Raw genomic sequence first — 22336 nt, forward strand, 5'->3', positions numbered from 1 at the left:
CCCCTTTCGGAACACAGCTCTTACCTTACTCAGTGCTCCCTTCATATCAGCCGTGTAAATGTTCAATAGCAAGGCTGCAAGCACACATCCTTGCTTAAGTCCTACGTTTTTATGCACCGGACCTGTAAAATAACCGTCTCTGTCCAACCTTACTCTTAACCTCCGTACCAGTATACAGCTGAATTCCGGAGTTTACCCCACAGAATAGTGCTGTTGATGCTGTCACAGGCTTGACTAAAGTCTCCCATGCACTTGCGCGTTCTCAACATCACTGGGCCTAGTAAGATCGCTGTTTTGTTCTCCCCTTTTCCCCTCCCTTGTCTTGTAGCCGAGCACTATAGAAATAAAATATCAATCAATCAATCAAACAGCAACGTACAGTGTGGAGCTCCTGCCCAGTTTATCACGTCTAGTCAGAGCTCTGATTATCAATATATTATGTACCATCGAGCAATGTCTAAGAACATTTTACCCATCTGAAGTGACTTTCGTGGTACTTAGGTGCCCTCTACATTTTCACTGCATCCAATCTGGGTCCAGGGAGTCTAAGGCCAAAGACTGGAATTTGAGCTCTGACCTGTGTCTTTTAATGTATTTTAAAGTTGTGTCTTCCACTTATGCAAATGTGAATGTCTGTTTACACTATGTGTCTATTGGTGGTCTCTAGCGGTGCTCACCTCTAGAGCCTTCACTGGCTGTGATACGTGCATGTGTGTTCCCCAAATACTATGTCCTCGACTTCTAGAACTACTGTGAATTTGGTTATGTTGGCATTGGGATCCTTTAATTATCATTTTAACTGTGTTTTTTAATGTCGGATTCCCTTCTCTTCCCTCTCCTTGTCTTTAGTGTAGTGTGCCACCAGGTAGTAGACCTGCAATCAAATACGGGAGTGGGATACGTCTTTACGAGATTTACTGTTTTTATAATACACTAGGTGTATTTTTATTGTGTGTTGTTTGTTAAACTACTTATTTAACTGAAAGAGATCTAACCACTTTTCCAGCTAAAGCTGGAGTAGCAGAGCATTGGTTGACTAAAGGGGGGCCAAACTGAGGAAAATCTTTTTGTTTTCTGACTCATAATGCTGCCCTTCTACAGTACGAGTCCCACACCAGCATTTTTCGTGTAAGAGGGATCGAACTGAGGACGTTTTTAATGCAGTTTAATAATGGTGTTCTCAACATCCAACTGGTTCCACTCTCCCAACAATGCCCTAATCATAAGTGGCAGTCTATATGTGCATACTTTCAAGTAATATACCATATTGTAATACCACACCCATTATTAGCAGTAAATAAGCGTTGTTCCCTCATAGAACAAAAATCCACATCGGTGATGCTCTCCCTCAGAGAGCATTGGTGGGGTGATTTTTGACCAGTGGAATGATGCTGCCATAATAATCCTGGCCGTCAGTGGTTAGCCATTCTTGAGCTTCTTCATTTTACATATATTGCTTCCCTCTGAGCCATATCCACCATGTTGCATTATCTACTGTTCTAAAATGGCCTCGGATTTCAATTTAAATTGGAACATCTGGCCCTTGGCCATAAAGAAAGGAGGTAGCCTTGTGAGCTGTGTCAAACTTCTGAGCCAGTGCTTTGCCTGTTGTATTTATGATAACATATATAACAGCATTGGTGAGTGCAGAAAGAAGCCCAATTTGCCTGTGAAGGCTGTGGGGGGAATCTGTGCCACACCATATCTTCTACCAATGTTATTGAAGTTTTTCCTGCATGGCTCACAACCAGTTGGTTGACTTTGACAAAATTAACAGTACAATTGGACAGACCATTTTGCAGCATAATATCCTATGTATGCACAAAGAGTAAAGCTGTACATGAACAGCCATTGGGGTTGTAAAATAGAGGTAAAAGAGTGTTGCTCTTCTTAGGAACAAGGGGCATTTTGACAGTTGTCGAGACTATACAGCCTGATTTTACCAGTTCCTGCATGCATTGTAAGACATATGAAACTAGGTTAAACTTAGGTAAATGCATGAATGAAGCTGACCTTCAGCGACCCCAGACAGTTCCTTCGACCACTGATACTATGCGTCAGGATTTAAGGGCCTACTGTGTAGAAAACCTGTATAGCACGTCACTGTAATGTCTCTATTATTTCATACCTTGTTAAATGACTGCTAAAAAATAAAGGTCTGGCATTCAAATTAGCTTCTTTTTGCAGTGACAGCATTCTACTGTGTGTGTGCAGTTGGGTTTACTCACATCTTGCATGGATGCCGTCCCTTGGGATGCAACACAGGCACAAGTACCCTTAAGGATTTCTGTGGGGATCGGCTTGAGGAGAAGTGTCTGGATGCGCTCCAGCCAGGCCACATAGGAGAGCAGGTGGTGAGGTGAGGAAATAAATCAAATTAAGGTATTGCTGAAGTTACTATACTGCAGCAAGTAGAAATGATCTCCCATCGCCTTACAACTTGCACGTGACAGCCCCATATGTAGCAACATGCCCCATTCCATTCTGGATGATGGGCGCAGCAATAAATAGTACTCCTGATTTGCCCATTAAAAGACCAATACTACACGACACAGAAACCACAGGCGTCTGTCTCTGTCCGTTGCTGCTGCTCTTGGTGTCCAGTGATTCCTCCTTTTTGTGTCGGTACGCATAGGGTCAGTGGAGGAAGCGTTCCCTGGGAGCAGAAGAACCTTAAGAGCCTGCAACTCTGGGTTGCTCTCTGTGTGGGTTGACGATGTGGATAGGCAGTACCTCGCTGTAGGTACTAGAAGTCAAGTGTCCCCAGATCCTGGACACAATACCACCATCAGAGCAGTACTGAGTGCAGGGACCAGCAGAGCATCCTCATGATTCTTCTTTGGATAGGTTTTTTCTTCAGAGCCAATCTTGTTTTGATGCCACTCATTCTGTCTGGGGTAAATATAGTCATTATTTAGCAAAGTTTGCAGAGATTTAACAGATGGTGTGGGGTTTTATGACTATACGGCAGATCCACCGATAGATCCTGTTCTTAACTGAACCTTTTTGCTCTTTTGTTTGATGATGTTTGTAACATGCAGGGGACAAGTTCTCATGTGACTTCTTCAAGTGATGGTATTCTCTGGTGGATGAGAAGTCTAATAAAATGTCATATAAACTACAAAATATTGAAAATCTTAAAGGTAATCTAAAGACCTGAGAAAAAGAGTTTTTGGTCAATGTGCTGGCAGCTTCTGTGAGTAAATATTCGGGAGGTGTGCAGGTCAGTTAAGGGGGTTCCAGTTGTAGCTACATAAGCAGTGGTCACAGCTGGACCATCAAAACAGTTCTCTGCAATCAGCTTCCAGGAGATCAAAGTAATTTGATATTGCATCAGCTTGGCGTATAGCCCAACCTCAGTGTCCAGAGAGTTTATTCAATCGGATGACGCCTTTACATTTTTACAGTCTTTCTAGGGAATATCCTGAGCACGCTGCAATGCTTTAAACCATCCATTTAACTGATACATCTATTCCATCTGATCCAGAGCCTAGTATTGTACTAGCAAGCCAACAGCAACCCAAAGTAGTCAATTCTTCCTTTGCGCAGGGCACAGTTATAGGCTCACTAAAAATAGAGACTATTTCTGCCTTTGCTAGAATAAAAAGCATCTTTGGGCCAAGCACATTGCTAAAAATACTGGCCAAATACAAAGTGCAACTTGGCGTCCACCCGCACCTTGACAAATATGCAACCCCTTGTTGACTTAGGACATGCTCACTAGCATGGATCCAGGTCACTTTACAATTCTTATGTTTCTGAGCCTCAGTTCACCTGGACATCCCTAAACCGTGTCTTGTATCTATGGACATGGAATCTCGTTGGCAGGTCCACTACACAGGAACTCTATTCCCTTAACAATCCATTCACGTCAAGCCCTGCTGTAATTCTGGCTACTGTTATGACTCTTCAAGCTTCTTTAGGATTTCATTGACTTCTCTCCAGTTATAGGTATTCTGTATGCTTTGAGGTGCATATCAATGCCGGGAATAACAACGTTTCCTACATCCAGAGAATTGAATAGATCACCTCCAAGCTATATTGTTTTCCAAAGAGTGCTTTTTTGGTCCTGAGTTTGTCCTGTCTTATAAGAGCATCTCAGCTAAAATTGATCAGCTAAATGAGAGGAAGTGGCTGATCTGGATGCTGTTGATTTCTTCTTAATGTCCTTACTTGGAATATCTTCCTGGCCAAACTTGGTTGGTTGGTGGCTTAGGGATTTGTTCCCTTTTGTCAGTAGAATGTGAACAGGATAATTGCACAAGGAATAATGTATTACGCATGTAATTAGATATCTCCATTTACCTGTTTTCCAATCAGGGGTTTCATTTATGCTGGCAGTAGGACCACTGTATACTGTCCTACCCACCTTTTCACCCATTTGAAGACGGCGTCTCATCTGGGGATGGATTAGTCTTCAAGGAAACCACAGACGCCAACATGTATTGAGGAGTGCCGTTGCAGCCCCCAAATCTCAGCAAACAAATTGTCATGAACAGAAACGGTATGACTCGAGAAAGAAAGAAACCCAGACTTTTCACAACAGACTCAAGGAGGTTGTGGGTATTATGTAAGAAATCGCAACTCTGTAAATAGTTTAGAGTAGTTTGAATTAGGAACTTGGAGTTATTAGGCTACGTTGGTTGTATAGCAGTGAGCTCCATTCAGATATCCCAGCCAGATTAGTCAGACTAGTTTACGCTTCTGCTGGACTAGTTTATGGCTCCCAATCTGGCTAAGCGCAGGTTCACACACTATAATTGTTGATGCCTCTCTATCGCCCTCACGTGACAGCTTTGATCATTCCGGATGCCGGACACTGGTATTGTACTTTTGATTCTTCCCTGTGACTCTTTGTTTCAGTATTCTACAATCCATCCCCTGCTCGTCTCCTAACCTCTCTTGCTAACTTGCCTTCAGTTCCCCTCCTCCCTTTACACTGTTTGAGACACTGAGTCTCCAGTTGGTCCCTGCTGGCTTTCCTTGCTGCACTCTCTGCCCACTGCAGATGAAATTTGTAGTCAGTGATATGGGCTTCCGGAGCCGGCACACTATGATCACAACAACAGGGGCTCTTGATCGCTCTGCACAGCATTATATCTGTTGCTGAGCTAGCTCTGAGGTCACTGCTGTGGGCTTCCTGAGGGCTTGTGCTGTGATCCCGGCACCCAGGATTTTCTGGCCTTGTTCGGTGCTGGAATTGCTGCAGTGCTAGAGTTACCCCTTGCTTTGCTCAAATCCACGATGGGCCACGCCTCCCATTTGAGTTTAGTTCACGCATGACATTTTCACTTGGACACCACTCTGCAGGTATACAAGTAACAAAAATCTGGATGCTAATTTCATTGTCTCTCTTTTCCTTCCTATAATTCCAGGCATCAGTTCCGGCACAGAAATACAATATACATTGGGTGGAGGGGGTCGAGGCGGTCATAGAGGCAGGTGTTGCTTTTTCCTATAGAAGCTGTCCACTAGGTTTTCTTTCTGCCCACCGCATTTCGGTCATTTCCATCCCATACATATTTAATATTTTGCGTGGACGTCCTACAGCCTCTATTCAGGGAAGTAGCGGAAAAGGACCTCTTCTTTATTTGTTATACCATGATCTCTGTTCTTGAGTACTAATCATTGGGTTCTCTCTTTTTGAGTGAATTCGACTTTGGTGTCTCAGACGATGGCCACAAGCTGTCCCCTGCCCCGCCAGACAGAGAGAATCAAGGACAGGCCACATTTACATGAGGCATGCCCGAATGGAGCTGAGGCCAGACTTTTTGTAATTGATGGATTTTGCTATGCAGTAACTATGGTTCCCCATTATCAGTAACATACCGCAGAGTGTTGTTTTGATGTTACTGCCTTGTGGTTTGTTATTGTGAGTTTTAGCTTGCCACAGGCTATTTTTGGGATGTCCTAACACTTTATTAGTAATCCCTCAGCTATGACTTCCTCGCCCTTGGCCTTCGTATTGACATACTTTGTTCAAATGTAAGAATCTGCTAAAGATGAAATTGAGGCGATGCAAATGTTTCTAACTGTTGTGTTTGTGGACGCTTTGCACTCCTCACTCCCTCTGTACTTAGCCATCTGGTTCCTTGGTTGTCATCATGGGCTCATGCAATTTTGGATTTAAAAAATAAGAATGTTCATGAATTAATAACTAATATTATTATTAGTACAACATATTTGTTTTGCTTTTTAGGTGTCCAAGTTTTTATTAGCTGAGGCAGCTCAGGATGAAAAAGGATTCATTCATTGAACAGCAATAATGTGTCTCACTCGGGTACTTCGCGAATGCACGCTACAAATACCATCAACTACCATCCAATTGCTTATTCATGTACCAAATTGTGTTGATTTCGGCTCAGAGCACTTTCTTTGACTGAATGTCTCATGGCCTTGATGCTCTGCTAGAGTGTTCGAAAAGGAGATTCGTGAGGCAATGCTCATTAAGTTGCAGCTTTTCAGAAATAAATTCAGAGAATGCTTCATGCTGCATGCTTGGTAGGTTTGATTTCATTGTTTTACTTTTTGTATTCTTTGCTTTTAGTCAAAGTGAAAGAGAAGAGTTTGAAACGGAGTTCAAGCGGAAATCTGAGCGAGAGAAGGGTCTGCTGATGGAGGAAAATAAAAGGCTGTCTAACGAACTGGACAAGGTGAGCCTTGCATGGATATGGCCATTCATTTAATTCCCATGATTCTCAGCTAATGTAGGTCAGATTTACAGGGCAAATTCAATTTAAACATTCCTCCATTCAAACTATTTTCGGATCCCAACAGGGACGACTTGGCCATTCACCCACCTAAGATCAGTAAATTGACTACCATTAAATTGAGTAATCACATCTATTCTCCAGCATGGGGTCTGGCATGGATTCACATACTCATTCCCCGTCGTCAGGCTGGGAATCCTCGGTAAAGAAAAAAAATCAGTATCAGTTTCGTTTCTGATCAGTCTTTCTTAGTAGTAACTAACCACTGATCTCTGGGTCATACTGCCCCCAGCCAATGACTGCCCTCTCCCTAAGCCCCTCCCCTGGCAGCCATCCTCAGATTTTTACCACACGTTCAAGTGTTGGGAGTCCTCGTGCTATAACTCTCGAGCTTTTACTGCATTTTGCGTTTTTTCAAAGAGTTTAATCTCATTTTTTCGGTCAATCGTGCCTCAAGCTCCACCGTTTCTACTTCTGATCTTCTGGGACCCGTTTCGGAATTTTCTACGCCCCTCAAGGGCGAAGTGTCATGGAGTTACGCTTCTTGGAGATTCCAGAAGATCTGAGGCCTACCTCGTGGACATGGCCCAGGACTAGGGAAGCTCGACGCCCGGTTCCAAGCTGTTCAGGAACTGCCCTGGATGCGGCTTACAGAATGTTTTCAAGGAGGATGAGCATTCGAGATGTCTCTACTGCCTTCACAAAGACAAAATGCACGTGGAGAAGGACTGTGCGTTTTTCAAGAACTGGTCGGAACGGACTATGAGGGATCGTCGGATCCGCCTCGCCAGCTGGCTGGAGAAGGGCCCAGCAGGTGAGAAGAAGTCTGAGCGGTCTTCTAAATCCTGTGAGGGTGGCCCGGCGACGGGGCCCAACAGAAGGCAAAGCACCGCAAGTCCGCGGGCACCGGGAGCGCCGAAGGGTCGGGCTCCTCGTCTGCCATGCAGAGTGCCATTTCACCAATGCCATCAACCACGAGCCAACACTCTGGCTCGGGAAGAGAAAATCCAAGAACACGGGTAAGCTTCTGGAAAGGGCCCGGTCGATCTCAAAGGAGTCAGCCGAGGGGGAGCGAGGCGGTGACCCTCCCCCCAAGGTGAAGGCCTCAAGTGCGCCCAAGGTGGTGAAGGCCTTGATTCACCCGGCTAAGGCCTCTATCGAGGGAATCGTGACGGCCCTGGTGAAGCCTGTGGAGGCTACCCCAGTGGAGGCGACCTCGGGGCCCAGAGTTTCCCTGCCACTGCAGAGGGGATCCTCTTTTCAGCCCATCGATAAGACCCCCGTGTGAACCCCGGTGGAAAAAGAGGGGGGGGGCGGTGGCCACCACGGACACGGATACAGCCTCTGAAGAGGAGCTGGTTGGAGTCGTGAAGGTCCTCAGCAAGAGGTTCGAGGAGGTCCGTTCCCACGGGAGGAATCCCCAACGAGGCGAACAAAGAGCCCGTGGAGGAGGAGGACTCCACCCCCCAACCGTCGCACCCATCGCAGCCGGTGCCCGAGCCTCAGGACAACTCGGGGGCCATCTTGATGGAAATCCAAGCCTCTTGTATGGAGATAAGGACGGGGTTACCCTTACCCCCGACGGATGACCCAGCAGAACCAGGACCATCGGGAAGCCCTCCAGGCAAACTGAGGAGAGTTCATCCACCCTCCCTCCCCCTTCCAGCCTTCGCGGACCTCTCAGCCTTCATCGCCTTCCCCTGATCCTAGGGAGGAAATGGGAACGGATACGGCTACGACGGGGATGGATGACGACAGTGGTGACGACGGGATGGGCCTGCCATCACCACCCCCTCGGTCCTCCCCAGCCCGATGAAATTGGCTCTTTCCACACCATGATTGCCAGGGCATCTGAGCTTTTCCAGCTCTGCCCCGAAGAACAGAAGAAGGAAGGCTTCCTCTATCAACGGCATGAGGCCAAGAGGAAGACGGTCCTCTCGGTCCCGTTACTTGACGACATCTGGGACAAAGGGCTGTCTCTCCTGAAGAACCTGTCCACAACGCCCGCCAAGAGGGACCGGTACGAGAAGAAGTACCGGGCCCCGGATTCCGTCCCTTTGTGCCTTAGGGCGCAGCAGACCCCAGATTCGGTCGTCTCGGCGGCGGCCAAGAAGAAAGCGGCGGGCCGACTGCTTCAACTTCGACCTCCCCACCGGACGGTGAGGGGAAGAAACTGGACACCATGGGAGGACGAGTCATCTCCTCGGCGGCGATGACAATTAAGGTGGCCAACGTCCTACCGATTGTGGCCCGCTACGACAGGGAGTTGTGGTTTAAGATCGCTCCCCTGCTGGACATCCTCCCCGGACGACAAGAGGGCTGAGGCCCTGGAAATCTTGCAGGAAGGTGAGGTGGCATCGAACCACGCCATAACGGTGGCCTCGGACATTGCTGACACTGGTTTCTGCCAGTTGGGCAACGATGTTTGCCTTTGGCGACGGGGGTGGCTCAAAGCGACTGATTTCCGTCAGGACGTGCAAACCAAAGTTTTGGGAAATGCCCTTCGACGGGAACAACCTGTTAGGAAAGACAGTAGACAAATCTCTGCAGGCCATCAAGACCGACATGGAGACGGCTCGGGCCTTGGGAGTTTTGTAGCAACGACGGCTGCCCTTTCGGAACTCCAGAGGCAAGCAAGGTGCCTCCAAAGGATTCGGCGGTGGCTCCTCGACGTACCGCCAGACGGCACGCTCTTCGTCGCAAGAGGCCTATAGAGGATGAGGCAAGTCAGGAGGATCTCGTCGTCGTCGCCAAGGAGGTCAAGGCGGCATGTCCGCTGTCAAGCAGGACTGAACCGGCCGTAGCGTCGGGCCTCCACCTGAGCACCCCGGTGGGAGGCCGGCTGGCGAAGGTCGTCAGCGTGTGGGAGTCCATCTCCACCGACTGTTGGGTGCTGGATGCCCTGGCCCAAGGGCACCCTCTCGAATTTCTAAAGAAGTGCCCCCGCATTCCTCCTGTGGCCAGGAAGGAGAACCACGTCCCTCGACTGCTGTTGGAAGCAAGGGCGATGCTGAAGAAAGGAGCCATCGAGCTCGTCCCAAAGAGGCTTCAGGGCTCTGGAGTATACTCACGATACTTCCTCGTCAGAAAGAAGACAGGCGGTTGGCGACCCATCCTGGTCCTGCGTCGGTTAAACAAGTCCATCAAGGCCCAAAAGTTCTGGATGGTCACCCTCCAGCATGTGCTGGGACAGCTGGAGGAGGGCGACTTCCTGTCGTCGTTAGATTTGGAGGATGCTTACTTTCACATCCCAATTCTAAAAGGACACCGAAAGTTTCTCAGATTTGTGGTCCATGGACAGCACTACCAGTTCAAGGCCCTTCCATTCGGTTCGAAGTCGGCAGCCAGGGTATTCACCAAGTGCCTAGCACCAGTGGCGGCCCGGCTGCGCCTGCGGGGGATCCACGTTTACCCCTACCTGGATGATTGGCTCATCCATGCAAGGAGAAGAGAACTAGCCGTTGAACACACAGCGAAGGCCGTCCAACTGCTCACGGATCTGGGATTCTCCATCAACTACTCGAAATCCCGCCTGGTTCCGTTGCAGGTCGCACTGTTTCTGGGAGCCAAGCTCGACACAGTGGCGCGATTGGCTTCTCCGTCGGAGGAGAGGACGAAGGCCATCTTGGGCAAGATGCAGCGCCTGCTGGCCACAGACGTGGCCAGCGTGAGATCCATCAAGTCCCTGCTCGGCATGATGTCTTCATGCATCTACCTGGTGCGCCTGTGCAGGCTGTGGATGCACCCTCTACAAGAGTTCCTCGACGATACAAGCAGTCGGCAGCTTCGAAGACAGGATCCCGCTCATCGAGACCTTCCGCCAAGCGATTCGGTGGTGGGGCAACTGCGCGCATCTCGCAGCGGGCACGGACTTTCAGACCCCGGCACATCAGGAGACGGTGATGACGGATGCCTCCCTGGGGGGATGGGGAGCGCACACCAGAGATCTCCACGCAAGAGTCCTGGAGCTCCGAGCCGTGTTCTGGGCCCTCAGGTCGTTCCTTCGGTCCCTCAAGGGCAAGGTGGTGAGGGTCTTCACTGACAACACCACCACGATGTTCTACATGCAGAAGCAGGGAGGCACCAGATCCCCGGCCCTATCCAAGGAGGCCCAGGATCTGTGGCACTGGGACGTCAAACAGGGGATGTTTCTGGTGCCCTTCCATCTGGCAGGAATAAAGAACACCATCGCCGACTCACTCAGCAGGGAGCTGCGCTCGTGCCACGAGTGGGAGCTGCGTCATGCTCAAGCGGATCGACTCTTACAGCGATGGGGCAAACCCCAGATCGACCTGTTGACGACAGCGACGAGCTCCAAGTGCCAGAGGTTCGCCAGCAGGTTTCCCCAGCCGAGGAGCATGGGCGATGCTTTCTCATTCCCCTGGGACGGTCTGTTCCTGTACGCGTTCCCCCCCGTTGCTGTTGCTGCTGCGACTCATCAACCAACTCAAGAGGTCCCGATGCAGGATGATCCTCGTCGCACCGACGTGGCCAAGGCAGATCTGGTTCCGGGACCTTCTGGACTTGTCAGCTTCCCCCCAGTCAAACTGTTGATGGACACGGATCCTCTCTCCTGGGAAGGAGGTGCTTGCAAATGCCAGGGCGTCCTCAACTCTCAAGTGCTGCGGACACAAATGGAAGAGTTTCTCTGTCTGGTGCTGCGCACAGAAGATTAGCCCCCTACGGATTACGGCCCCAAGAGTGCTGCCGTACCTGCTATCGCTGGCCAAGGCGGGGCTAGCTCATGCCTCCATCAAGATCCATCTAGCAGCGATTTCCTCCATACTTGACTTTTCATGACACGAGGGTGGTGCTGAGGACACACCCATCCTTTATGCCCAAGGTGCCGTCGGACTTCCACCCCAACGAGCCCTTGGTGTTGCCAGTTTTCTTCCCGTCGCCTTTGTCGCCGGCCGAGAGGACTTTGCACTCACTGGAGTTCTACGTGGACCGCAAGAAGGAGTTTTCGGAAGGCGTCACAGCTGTTTGTGAACTTTGGGACTGTGAATCAAGGGAATCAAGGGAAGGCTCTTTCGAAGACCTCCATTTCCAGATGGCTCTCCGGCTGCATCATGCACTGTCACCGGTTGGCAAACTGACCGCTGCCCGGCCGTCCGAGAGCCCATTCGACCAGAGCGATCGCTGCTACCACGGCATTCCTGTCTGGTGTGCCCCTGCTGGACATCTGCAGGGCTGCGACATGGAGGTCGACGCACACCATTACAAGATTCTACTGCGTCGATCGGGACTCCAGGGAGGAGTCCAGGGTCGGCCAAGCAGTGCTGCGCAACCTCTTCGCCTAAGGTGAGCCTGGTGAGGAGGTAAGAGTTGCTTAATGTTGAGTTGCTGTATTGCTTAATGTTGAGCCTGTTGCCACCTCCCGTGGTTGTGCATGTGTGCACTGCTATGTATTCTCTTATTCATGAGCATGTGAATCCAGGCCAGACCCCATGCTGGAGAAGGAACAAGTTACTTACCTGTAACCCTCCCGCCTACCCCTCTGCGGCTCTTCACTTGGTCATACTGCCACTCTACGCACTACCAAATCTGAGGATGGCTGCCGGAGGCGGGGCTTAGGGAGAGGGCAGTCATTGGCTGGGGGCAGTATGACCCAGAGACCAGTGATTGGTTACTACTAAGAAAGACATATCAGAAACGAAACTGGTACTGAATTTTTTTTTCTATACCGAGGATTCCCGGCCTGACGACGGGGAATATTCATGAGCATGTGAATCCATGCCAGACCCATGCTGGAGAACAACAGTTACAGGTAAGTAACTTGTTCCTTCTCCAGCATGTGTCTGGCATGGATTCACATGCGAACCCTCCCGCCTACCCCTCTGCGGCTCTTCACTTGGTCATACTGCCACTTTGCGTGCTACCAAATCTGAGGATGGCTGCCTGAGGCGGGGCTTAGGGAGAGGGCAGTCATTGGCTGGGGGCAGTATGACCCAGAGATCAGTGATTGGTTACTACTAAGAAAGGCAGATCAGAAACGAAACTGATACTGATTTTTCTTTACCGAGGATTCCCAGCCTGACGACGGGGAATGTTCATGAGCATGTGAATCCATGCCAGACCCCTGCTGGAGAACAACAGTTACAGGTAAGTAACTTGTTCCTTGTCAGTGATACATTGAAGTTATATTATGTATGGGAACAACATATTATGTTAGCCGTCTCGGTCATCAAACACACAACATATATGGAGTGAAGTTACTCATTACTTGGATTACGAGGGCGAACTGTAGCTCGAAGTTCATGCATATGGACCATCATCATTCGCAACACGGATCTTGTAAGGCAGGCGGCTCTGAAGTCATGCAGCTCGGTAACGCATAGCGGTGGTGTATCTCCTTCTGCAAAGTAGGTGAAGCAGCCAGAGTTTTCTCTGCAACAGCAGTTCTCCAACAGATGACGGGTACAACAGGTGGAAACGTGTTTGATGCGACTGAGTTCGGGCTCTGGCGATTGGTCCTCATGACTTTCATCTTATTCCACATTGTCTCGAGATTTTTCTCTTTCAAGGATTTCCTCTTCTGAATATTCAGGTTTGTGCAGGTAGGGCTGAATTGTTGCCATAGTTCCTGAATAGTGAAGAAGCATAGAATCAATAGTGCATTAAATAAAAACGTTTTTGTTTGTATACAGTAGAGTTTCCCCATTAACATTGAATGTCAAAGAAAGACAAGTGAAGTAACAACCATGTTACACAAACACATTGAAAAGACAAGATTAATAGGCTCAAACTTTAAAAGAGTGCAAGTACACGTTTAAATGTTTTTTGGTAAAGACATTTGTTCATAATATAAGTAATGAAAAGTGAATACTGATATATTTAATTTTAGGCAGTGTACATACTTATTTGCAGTGCGCAGTACTTGGCAGATAGCTGAACAGAACAGAAACAAGTTGAAATGAAATACACTCACACGAAGGAAAATAAGCTACAACGTTGTGTGATAAGAATGGGTTTGTTTACACTTGTCGAGTAATGAGGTGTCTTGGCATTACCATTGAGACACTTCAGTAGATTGCGCTCAGTGGACGTTGACATGAGATTTGCATCCGTGTTGTGAAATGGTGCGTGACTGTCTAGTAATGTCAGCATTAGTGGCATCTGAATTAGTTCCGCAAGGGCACTTGAATTTAGGGCGATGGATCAACCGATAAGATTAGCACAATATGACAGTACCCGACCCATTATTTTCACATGTGTGAAAGTGCGGAAATACTCTGGTAAGTTGCATTGGAAATTATTTTAAGAGCAGTCGATGTATGCTCGGAAATACATGCCGGATCGATTGGGCCAATACACTTTCTGACGCAACTATCCCTTTAAGCGCAGTCTGACATAGAAACAACTGGTTACAAAAGGGCAATAGAGAATGATTTTCCATCATCATTATTATTATGACATTTATAGAGTGCGGACCAAGCTTTGAGAAGTAAGGAAGCCTATAACAAGTCATAGGGGAATGTACGCAGTGAGGGAAGCAGAGAAACAAGGGAGCTGGGAGCTAACAAAAGGGGAGGAGGATGGTGGACACTGTCATCTTTGAAGCATTTTGACATCCACTATGGGGGATTCTCGCCTGCCCCTTTCAAAACTCACATGAAAACATCCCCAATGAGGGGTTTTGATCTGTGCTGCTAATATGGTGTTGAGTCTGTAGCCATGGACTAAAGGGCTTAGAAAGGAGCTTTGAGTCTTGGAGAGATTACCCCTATACTGTAGATCCAATTGGTGTTTGTTTTTCACAATACAAAGCAGCTACTCTACACGTTCTGTTCTTGTTCGTTTGTTTGACATATTGAAGCTATTTATGGCTTATGCCCTTACATTTATGCTAAACAAGCAATTTTATCCCCGGGCATCAAAATAACTGGATGATAGATTGGCTTAAGAACTGGTCCAATACGTGGGAGGTTTAAGACATGGTGCATCTCGTCTTCTTCAGAAGCCCTAGTACTTGGAAATGCCTCATGTAAGAATCTGGGCATGATTCAGAGAGAAGGAATATTTATAGCACAACACCTCTTATAGGAGCTTTATACCTCTTCTGATGAATCTAAGAAATACTGGACGATGTTCTCCTCCAGAAATATGAAAAAGTGAAGTATATTTTTTAGATTGAATCAGGTACATGGTAGTAGAAGGTCGAGCTAGAACGATAGACCAAGAACAATCACAATTCAAGTTTGGGGGAAGATGGGATGCAGCTACAATCTTTACTCCTGGGATTACGTTATTGTATCAAAATGATTTGACAATAAACCTTCTATTGGACACAAAGTGGAAAAATGTGATACTCTCTGTTAGGAAAGATTTTACCTTTGCCGCTTTCTCCTCCATAAGACGTTGGGGACTCTGTTTTTGCTAATGTTCAGAACATTTCCTGACTTTTTGCGGTAAGTGAAGCCTTTTAGCTCCTCTTATCCTTGCTAAACTCAATCCCTATGACTATCCGTGCAGGAGAACTCTGCTTGCTTGGTTTATTTTTCCTGCACACATCACCTTCTGCGAAGTCCGGTAGGTACACTCTGTGTCCCTGTAACTTTGTTTTAGCAACTTTGTGGTTTCTTGCATGATGTATCCAGAATGGGCTGGTGGCAGCAGATAGTTTTATAGTGTTTTCTTTGCAATTTACCTTTTAATGCAAATTAGATTACTACATACACTAAAATGACAGTGCTGCAAGATATTTGCCTCCATCTTGTCTTTTGATCTTCTTCCGGCCCATGAGTGGCTCGATTGTCCTTATATGGTAAGCCCTTTCCCAGGAAAAGTTCCAGCTTTTGCTGGCAAAGTGGAGGTCTGTGTGTGTGGCTGGATGTTGAGAACTGGGTCTGTCTGGACCCAGTCCACATCCTGACCTGGTGTGTTTGTTGCTGGATAGATGTAGTGGCCGCGGGCTGTCCAGGAATGGACAGCACCTGACTGCCAGCTTGAATGGTGCGATCCTCACGGTTGATGGCCTGGGGGCTACTCTAGACTAGATCGTGTATCAAAAGAGGACTGTTGAAGCGAAGACACCTACAAAGGGGAGCAGCCTGCTGAATACCCAGGACTCGTCCTTGGAAGACTGCCATTGGCCCTTTCTTCACTTGCTCAGTGAAACACTGGCTCTCTGCAGATCTCAGTAAGATAGTCATTGGTGCTTCAACCCCAGGATAGGTGCGAACAAACAGTTCCAACTTCTGCTTGAAGATCAAGCCAGCTGCCATCCCAAATTAAGACTTAGGACTCTGCAGATCCTCTACTTATAGAACAAGAAGCATTTCCCTGAAGTTGCCGGTCTCCATTACAATGATGGGCCTTCCAAGACTACTAGTTTCTTTGTTCTAGCCACAAGGTTCGTCTTCTGCAGTTTTGTTAAAGTGGCCATTGGTCTCGAAGTTGGTGTGTCCTGAGTGTTCAGCTATCCAGAATCCGGTCCGTCAGAGCATGAAACTATAAACTTGCCAAATCCAATAACATGACATCTGAAGTGACCTCTGCCCCTGTGACCCGTGAGCTTCCTCCAGCGGGACCAAGGCACGGATCCAGAAAGCCCCGCGATTTCAGGAACTTCTACGGTGGCCCCTACATAAATCCGAGTACAGATGGTGAGTAAAAATACCTGTGTTGGCCCCTTTGCCAACATAGGGTTCCATGGGCATAAGGTCCTAGCCCCATTTCTCCCTTGCCTAGCCCTGAACAGTGGTATTAAGGGCTAACCACCTTCCCTCAGGAGGTTGGATTGGGAGAAGGCCTTTTAAAGACTTTCTTCTTGTTTGTACTAAACTATGAAACACTTACAACTACTTGCTGGCTCATGGCAACACTTGTGCAACTTCCTAAAAGAGACTCCTACCCTCGTGAAGAGTCTTTTATTTGAGGCTTTGACTCTAAGGGCATTAGGCCCCTTTTTGTCTAGTAAGGGAATTACATTTTAAGGTTAGAACCCTAGTTATAAGGTTTTGTAAGGTGTTTGCTAACTTCTTTCTTTTCATCCTATTAGTTCTCAAAGTATTCATTACTTAGCTGCTTTTATTTCTTTATTCACTTGGTTTTACTACACTTACAGTACATTGAAAGGTATTTCTCAGTGTGTTATTTTAAATGTGTTCAAAAGTGAAGTGTTAAGGCTTTTTGCAGAGCACACAAACATGAATGTGCGTATATATTAGTAGTGAATGTATTAGTGTTATTTACCTTTGCTTTTTTATTGATGTGTTCTCTAAGGGCTCCAGTAAATGACTGTGTTTTTATACATTCTACCTAACTTTTATTATTAAGAGTACTTTGGGTATGCTTAACTGGACCCATCACCACTCTCACCCCCTTCTAAGTCTAGGACTTGCTGGTCAGGGACACCACTCAGATAGAATGTGGCTAGACATTCGTTTTTGTCCCTTTTCATCAGAATAGGGCCAGGAGGCTAGCTCGGGGGCAACACATTTGTCTTGAAAGCCAGACAACGCATAGCAACACAGGTTTGAGTCCCGGTCTCACGCTTAGAAACTGCTGATTCTGAAAATCCATCTTAACAGTCTCAAAGTATGTGATTTTTTTAAATTGCATGTGTGCACCTTTTAACTGCCATAGTTAAGACAATTGGGAGCATTTTTACAAAATTGAAAGAAAGCAGGGAATGCTGTCTTAAACCTACAACATTTTTGAATATGTAATGGTACAACGTACTCTTTGGATGTTTTACTATTGAGATTTATATGGCTAATATAAGCCAAGAATAATACATATTTGAAAGGGTAATTTGGAAACACTTTATCCTCCATATCAAATTTGCATTGAAAGCAAATATGTCTTCCATGATTTTTTTTATGTCACATTTCAAAATGTTATAAAATGTTTACAGACCAAAATAAACTAAATCCTTCATCCTGGTGTTACATGACAGTCAAGAAGCATGTAGCGATGAGCCTCACAAATTCTTTAAAATCCTGCTAGACCTGCAGGTAGAATAATTTAGTGTACCTACTCAATCTGAAAGAAATGCATTTGACCCATGGTGGCGAGTGACTAATATTTTAGCAGCACCTTCAGTAAAATGGTCCAAGTCACAAATAAGCCTGCCTTATGTTTGGCGCACTGCTGCCACGCAGAGACCAGCCACACACAGTGAAATTTGATTTGATGTTTACTTCAAACAATGCTTGTTTTTAGTAAAGGTATAATAATTGTTTCAAACATCCCAGAGTTTCATTCTACTTGCAAGCAAGGTCGCAAACCATATAAATGGTAGTCAACCATCATAAAAAGCTATTTGACTATGCAAGTTGCCGAGTACATTCTGCAAAGCCTGGGAGAATGAGAAACCTCAGTTCCAAAGAATTGCACTGCATTGTAAAAGTAACTGAATTGGTTTTGAGACTCATTTGGTTGTCTGGGTAAATGGATGGTCAAATAAATAATCTGTGCAAATGATATGGAAAAATTCTTTATATTTGCCTGCATCTGTAAGTATAATAAGATTTCTAAGGTTTTACAAAAAACAGTGCATAAGTCATTGTTAGGAGGGTTTTTCAAAGTCACTACTTGGGGTGGGACTTGGAAAAGTCAACCTAGGGTTAGCAAGGTTATTCACAGCTCTAGTTAAGCACAGCTACTCTCTTAAGTACCGTTGACCAAACAGAAAGGTTGAACCAAGTAAGAAGGGGGCCCTGTTGTGTAGTACATTTAACACGCACCACACAAGGAAAAGACCCACACAGGTAAGATCTACAAATAACACTCATTTATTACAATACTACACTAAGGCACACTTTAAATATTTCAAGGTAAGCAAGAATACTTTAGTACATATATACAACTCACAGCTTGGTTACCCACTATGTATTACACACTACTTTAGCATCACAGGCAGTTATTTAAACAATAAATGCATTCAGCAACGTTGGAGCACATATCAATACATAGGCCATATAAATTATAAGGCACCCAGCGCCGTATACTAAGATTTCAGAAGTCCAGTCCTAGCCTTTACCAAGTCTCTGTAGTCTTAGGTATCCCAAAGGTTTCTTGAGGGAGATTTGTAGTCGTGAAGGGCCCACTCAGTTGGGGCAGGTAAAGTACTGACTTTCTTAATTGCAGGGCAAAGCAACATGTGAATTAGGGACTTGATGGTTTTAAGACGAGTTGCAGCAAAAGGAGAAGCAGCTACCACTCATGGGGTTCTCAAGGATGACCTATAGAAGTACTGACCCGGACACCACTGTCCTGGGCCAGCCCATACTGTTAAGGTAAGCAGGACTTTGCATCCAATGGTAGGATGGGTGGTTGATGAGATATAAGGGCTCTCTTTCCCCCGATCCCCTAGAAAGCCAGAAATGGTCCCAGGTGACAGTAACTCACTGAGGAAGATGAGCATCATCATTGAGGTTACTCTACAGGGTCATCGGATTGCAGGTTCGAGAGCCTTCACTGTCGGTCATCTTTATATTCCTCTAAAGACCTCAAACTGTTGGGGGCGGGGCCCAGACTCGGTTCCACAACTTAGAAGAATTACCCTCACAGATATCTTCATGGATGCATGGACCCGGTGGGAGTCAGGAGCCTCTCAGCAGAAGGACTTTTGTGTTCCAGTAGGGTTGACTCCTGGTGGAGGGCAGTACAGCAGATTTCCATAGTCCCAGTAGAGCATCAAGGATGCCCTTGAAGAGTTCCAGCTGTTTGGACAGCCAGATGTCCTTGTAACAAAGCACAGCTTGCTCATGGCCTTGCAGAGGAAATGCAAAGATACATGTTCCTAGGACTGAAAACATGCGATTTATCTCGAGCAGAACAAATGACTGGTTGCTCTGACCAGTCTTAGGGTAGGAAGGCACCTTACAGAGGCTGTTCCTGTTGATTTGAAGGTTGAGGGGTGCAACGTGGTGGTATTGGCGGAGCCATACTGACTTCTGCAGAAGTCCTCCAGCTTCCCTCAGTTGTCTTCTTTGGATCGCTTCAAATCCAGTGGTCAACTTGATGCCTGGGTCCAGTTCATTTCTTTATAGCCAGAAAGTGGGTTGGGGGTGACCCCAGTCCTCCAATAAGGACACTTTGCAACATCCCAGAATATGGCAACATCTAAACCCTTACAGGAATGTGGATTCGGGGTGGACAGCCCCTTCCCACTACCTGCCAACACACAACAAGAAGAGCCTTTGTAGGCATCTTGCATGAAGCCCGCCAAGGTGCATGAAGAAAGGATTCCTCCACCACCAGGGAAGATAGCTCAGCCAATAAAGGACAAACTAGCTTGAGCAGGACTTCAAACACGAGGAGGGACCATTTTTAGTATATGGTCCTCTCAAGTGCATTATCGCTGCTAAAAAAGCAGCCTGGTATAATGTGTCTAGAAAATAGGTCAAAAAGTAATGACTGTCACCAGATTGTTTAGAGGATGCCGGAATAGTAGCAAAAATGCTACTTAGAATGGCGCGAAGGGGACAAGTTTACCCCACAACACTCCATGGCAGATGGTTTGGGCTTTAATTAATTGTTTCATCTTTTATAATTCCCTTAATACTGGAGACTAGTGTCTTAAGTACTCAACCATGATTTGAAACCTTTGTTCCCCTGCATTATCTTGGTTCCAAGACATACGCGTTGCCCCCAAGTTATCCTCCCAGTGCCTTTAAACAGTAAAATGTAAAAGTAATAAAAGAGAGGACAACAGCTGTACTGGTAGGTCTAGGAACTGTGTCAGATCCGAAGGAGGATGCAGACCCTCTGATGACATTTGTAAGTTATATTTATTAAATAATAGTATGAAGGCCTTAACTATCCCTATTGCTATGGAGTGAGCCCTACCTATAAGAATAACTAAGATGCTCTTCAGTCGTCTGTGAATGTCCAAAAAGAAAGAATCTGTCTGCTGTCCAAAAGCTAAACTAACTGACCCTACCACTAACTTAACTAAGGTCAGGAGAACGACTCCCTTCTCCTGATGGGTGTTGAACACACTTGGCTTCTTAAATTCCAGGTTACTTGTCAATATGTAATTTTCAAATAGTCTTTTGTGACTTCCTTTATGAGGTTCTGTAGCTCGCTAATGAGACTTGAGTGGTGTTAGGCAAAGTTTGTATGCAGTACCCTCTGGGTACACTAAAAACAACTCTGACCACAGGTATAGGAAACCCGACCTTTGATATAACCTTGTACTACACAGTTTTGGTAGCGTGTTGAGCAGCCAGGCTTTCCTCAAGTGGGGTCAATGTGAGCTGTAAAGGAGTTACAGAGAGATTCACAGTGACAAGTATTCAAATAAACTCTTACACTCAAGGTTTCTTGAATAAACAATTATTAATTTATTTATCAGTCAGTTACAAAAAGCCTTCTTCACAAGGGAGCAATATAATAGGAACACACAAATACACTTCAATACTGTACACTCTAAGTTTCTAAATCAGTAAAGACCCTTTTGGGATGGCCCACAGACACAACCTACACCCTCAGGTGACTTCAATAGCTAGGGTGCTGGGGACATTAATATCTTACTGTTTGCATTTAGAATACTGTCATAAATTGGTGAAAGGTAAATATTATTAGAACTACAAGAGACCGCAAATATTCTCAAGCAGGCAAATACTTTTGGATCCCCCACATCAGAGTCATTCAGTAGAACAGGCTAGGCCAAAGTCAATGGGCAAAAGTCTTATATAGGATGACAAACTTCTGGTAGGTAAGTAGAAAAGTCCTTGCACAATGTTTTAGAAGTCTTTGAAGAAAATAAGTTTCAAATGTAGGGCCACAAGCCGTTAGACTTGTGAATGGTAGAAGATGCAAGCAACTCTACAGCAAGAGGTAAGTTATCTCAGACTTTGTACAGTACCTTTGAATTAAAGAAAAAGTGCAGCAGATGACTTCTGTTCCCATGCAGATCTCACTGTTCCTGGGCCTCAGTCGTGGGGACAAGAGGGAGGACTTCTTGGGACACCTGCACTGCAATGGGATGGTCACCGCTCGCAACCGCCAATCTTCCAATCAGTGGCTGTTCAGAGTTTCAGCTCCTCGCGTCTACCGAAAATAGCAACACTGTGGTTCCTGGCTGTCGAGATGGACTTTCCTTGCTTCTGGGGTCCCGCACTCTGTTGAGGGGGCTCAGGCTCGGTCAGTCCTGCTTCCTCGGAGTCCGGAGGTTCTTCCTGGAGCTCTAGGCCAGCTTAAAAGCAATGCACACAATCTGGTGTTCCTCTCCCTGGCTATACGATTTCAAGCAGCAACTCTGTGGAAATTCAACCAGCTCCGAGAAGGATGTCCAGGTGGTTTACTTTGGAGTTGATTGGTCCCACCAACTCAAGGGGAGAAGTCGTCCTTGCAGGCACATCTCTGTCTATACGAATTTGGAGTTTCAGTACAGCAGCAGGGCTTCACCGGGCAAACCAACGGTCCAGGAGTTGCAGCAGGTGTCCTATTCAAGTTCTTCTTCGTTTCCTTTGTCCAGTGGCCGACTCTGCCTTCCAAGCCTTTTATTTAGTTCTCTCCCATTCATTCCAGCCTTGCTGTCGGTCACCCAGCAGGGTGGCTCTCCTTTCCGGACAGTCAGCCGGCCAGTCACTACAGAGTGCATTTGAGTTTCCTAGGAGACTAAGCACATGGAGTTTCCGTCACCTCCAGCCTATTCCAGACGCCCTGGA

At 46.6% G+C, this 22336-nt stretch overlaps 1 protein-coding gene across 2 annotated transcripts in view; it reads left to right on the forward strand.

Moving 5' to 3' along the window:
- The window catches only part of CDC42BPA (CDC42 binding protein kinase alpha), a 1600792-nt gene that overhangs the window by 928081 nt on the left and 650375 nt on the right, over positions 1-22336 (forward strand). For both annotated transcript variants that reach the window (XM_069608679.1, XM_069608678.1), the window contains exon 16: positions 6548-6653. In XM_069608679.1, the coding sequence (XP_069464780.1) occupies positions 6548-6653 (106 nt within the window). The remainder of the gene's footprint in view (positions 1-6547; positions 6654-22336) is intronic.

This window comes from Ambystoma mexicanum, chromosome 4q, assembly GCF_040938575.1.
Source record: "Ambystoma mexicanum isolate Mex_15411 chromosome 4q, UKY_AmexF1_1, whole genome shotgun sequence".
In the NCBI taxonomy this organism is placed as follows: Eukaryota; Metazoa; Chordata; class Amphibia; order Caudata; family Ambystomatidae; genus Ambystoma; species Ambystoma mexicanum.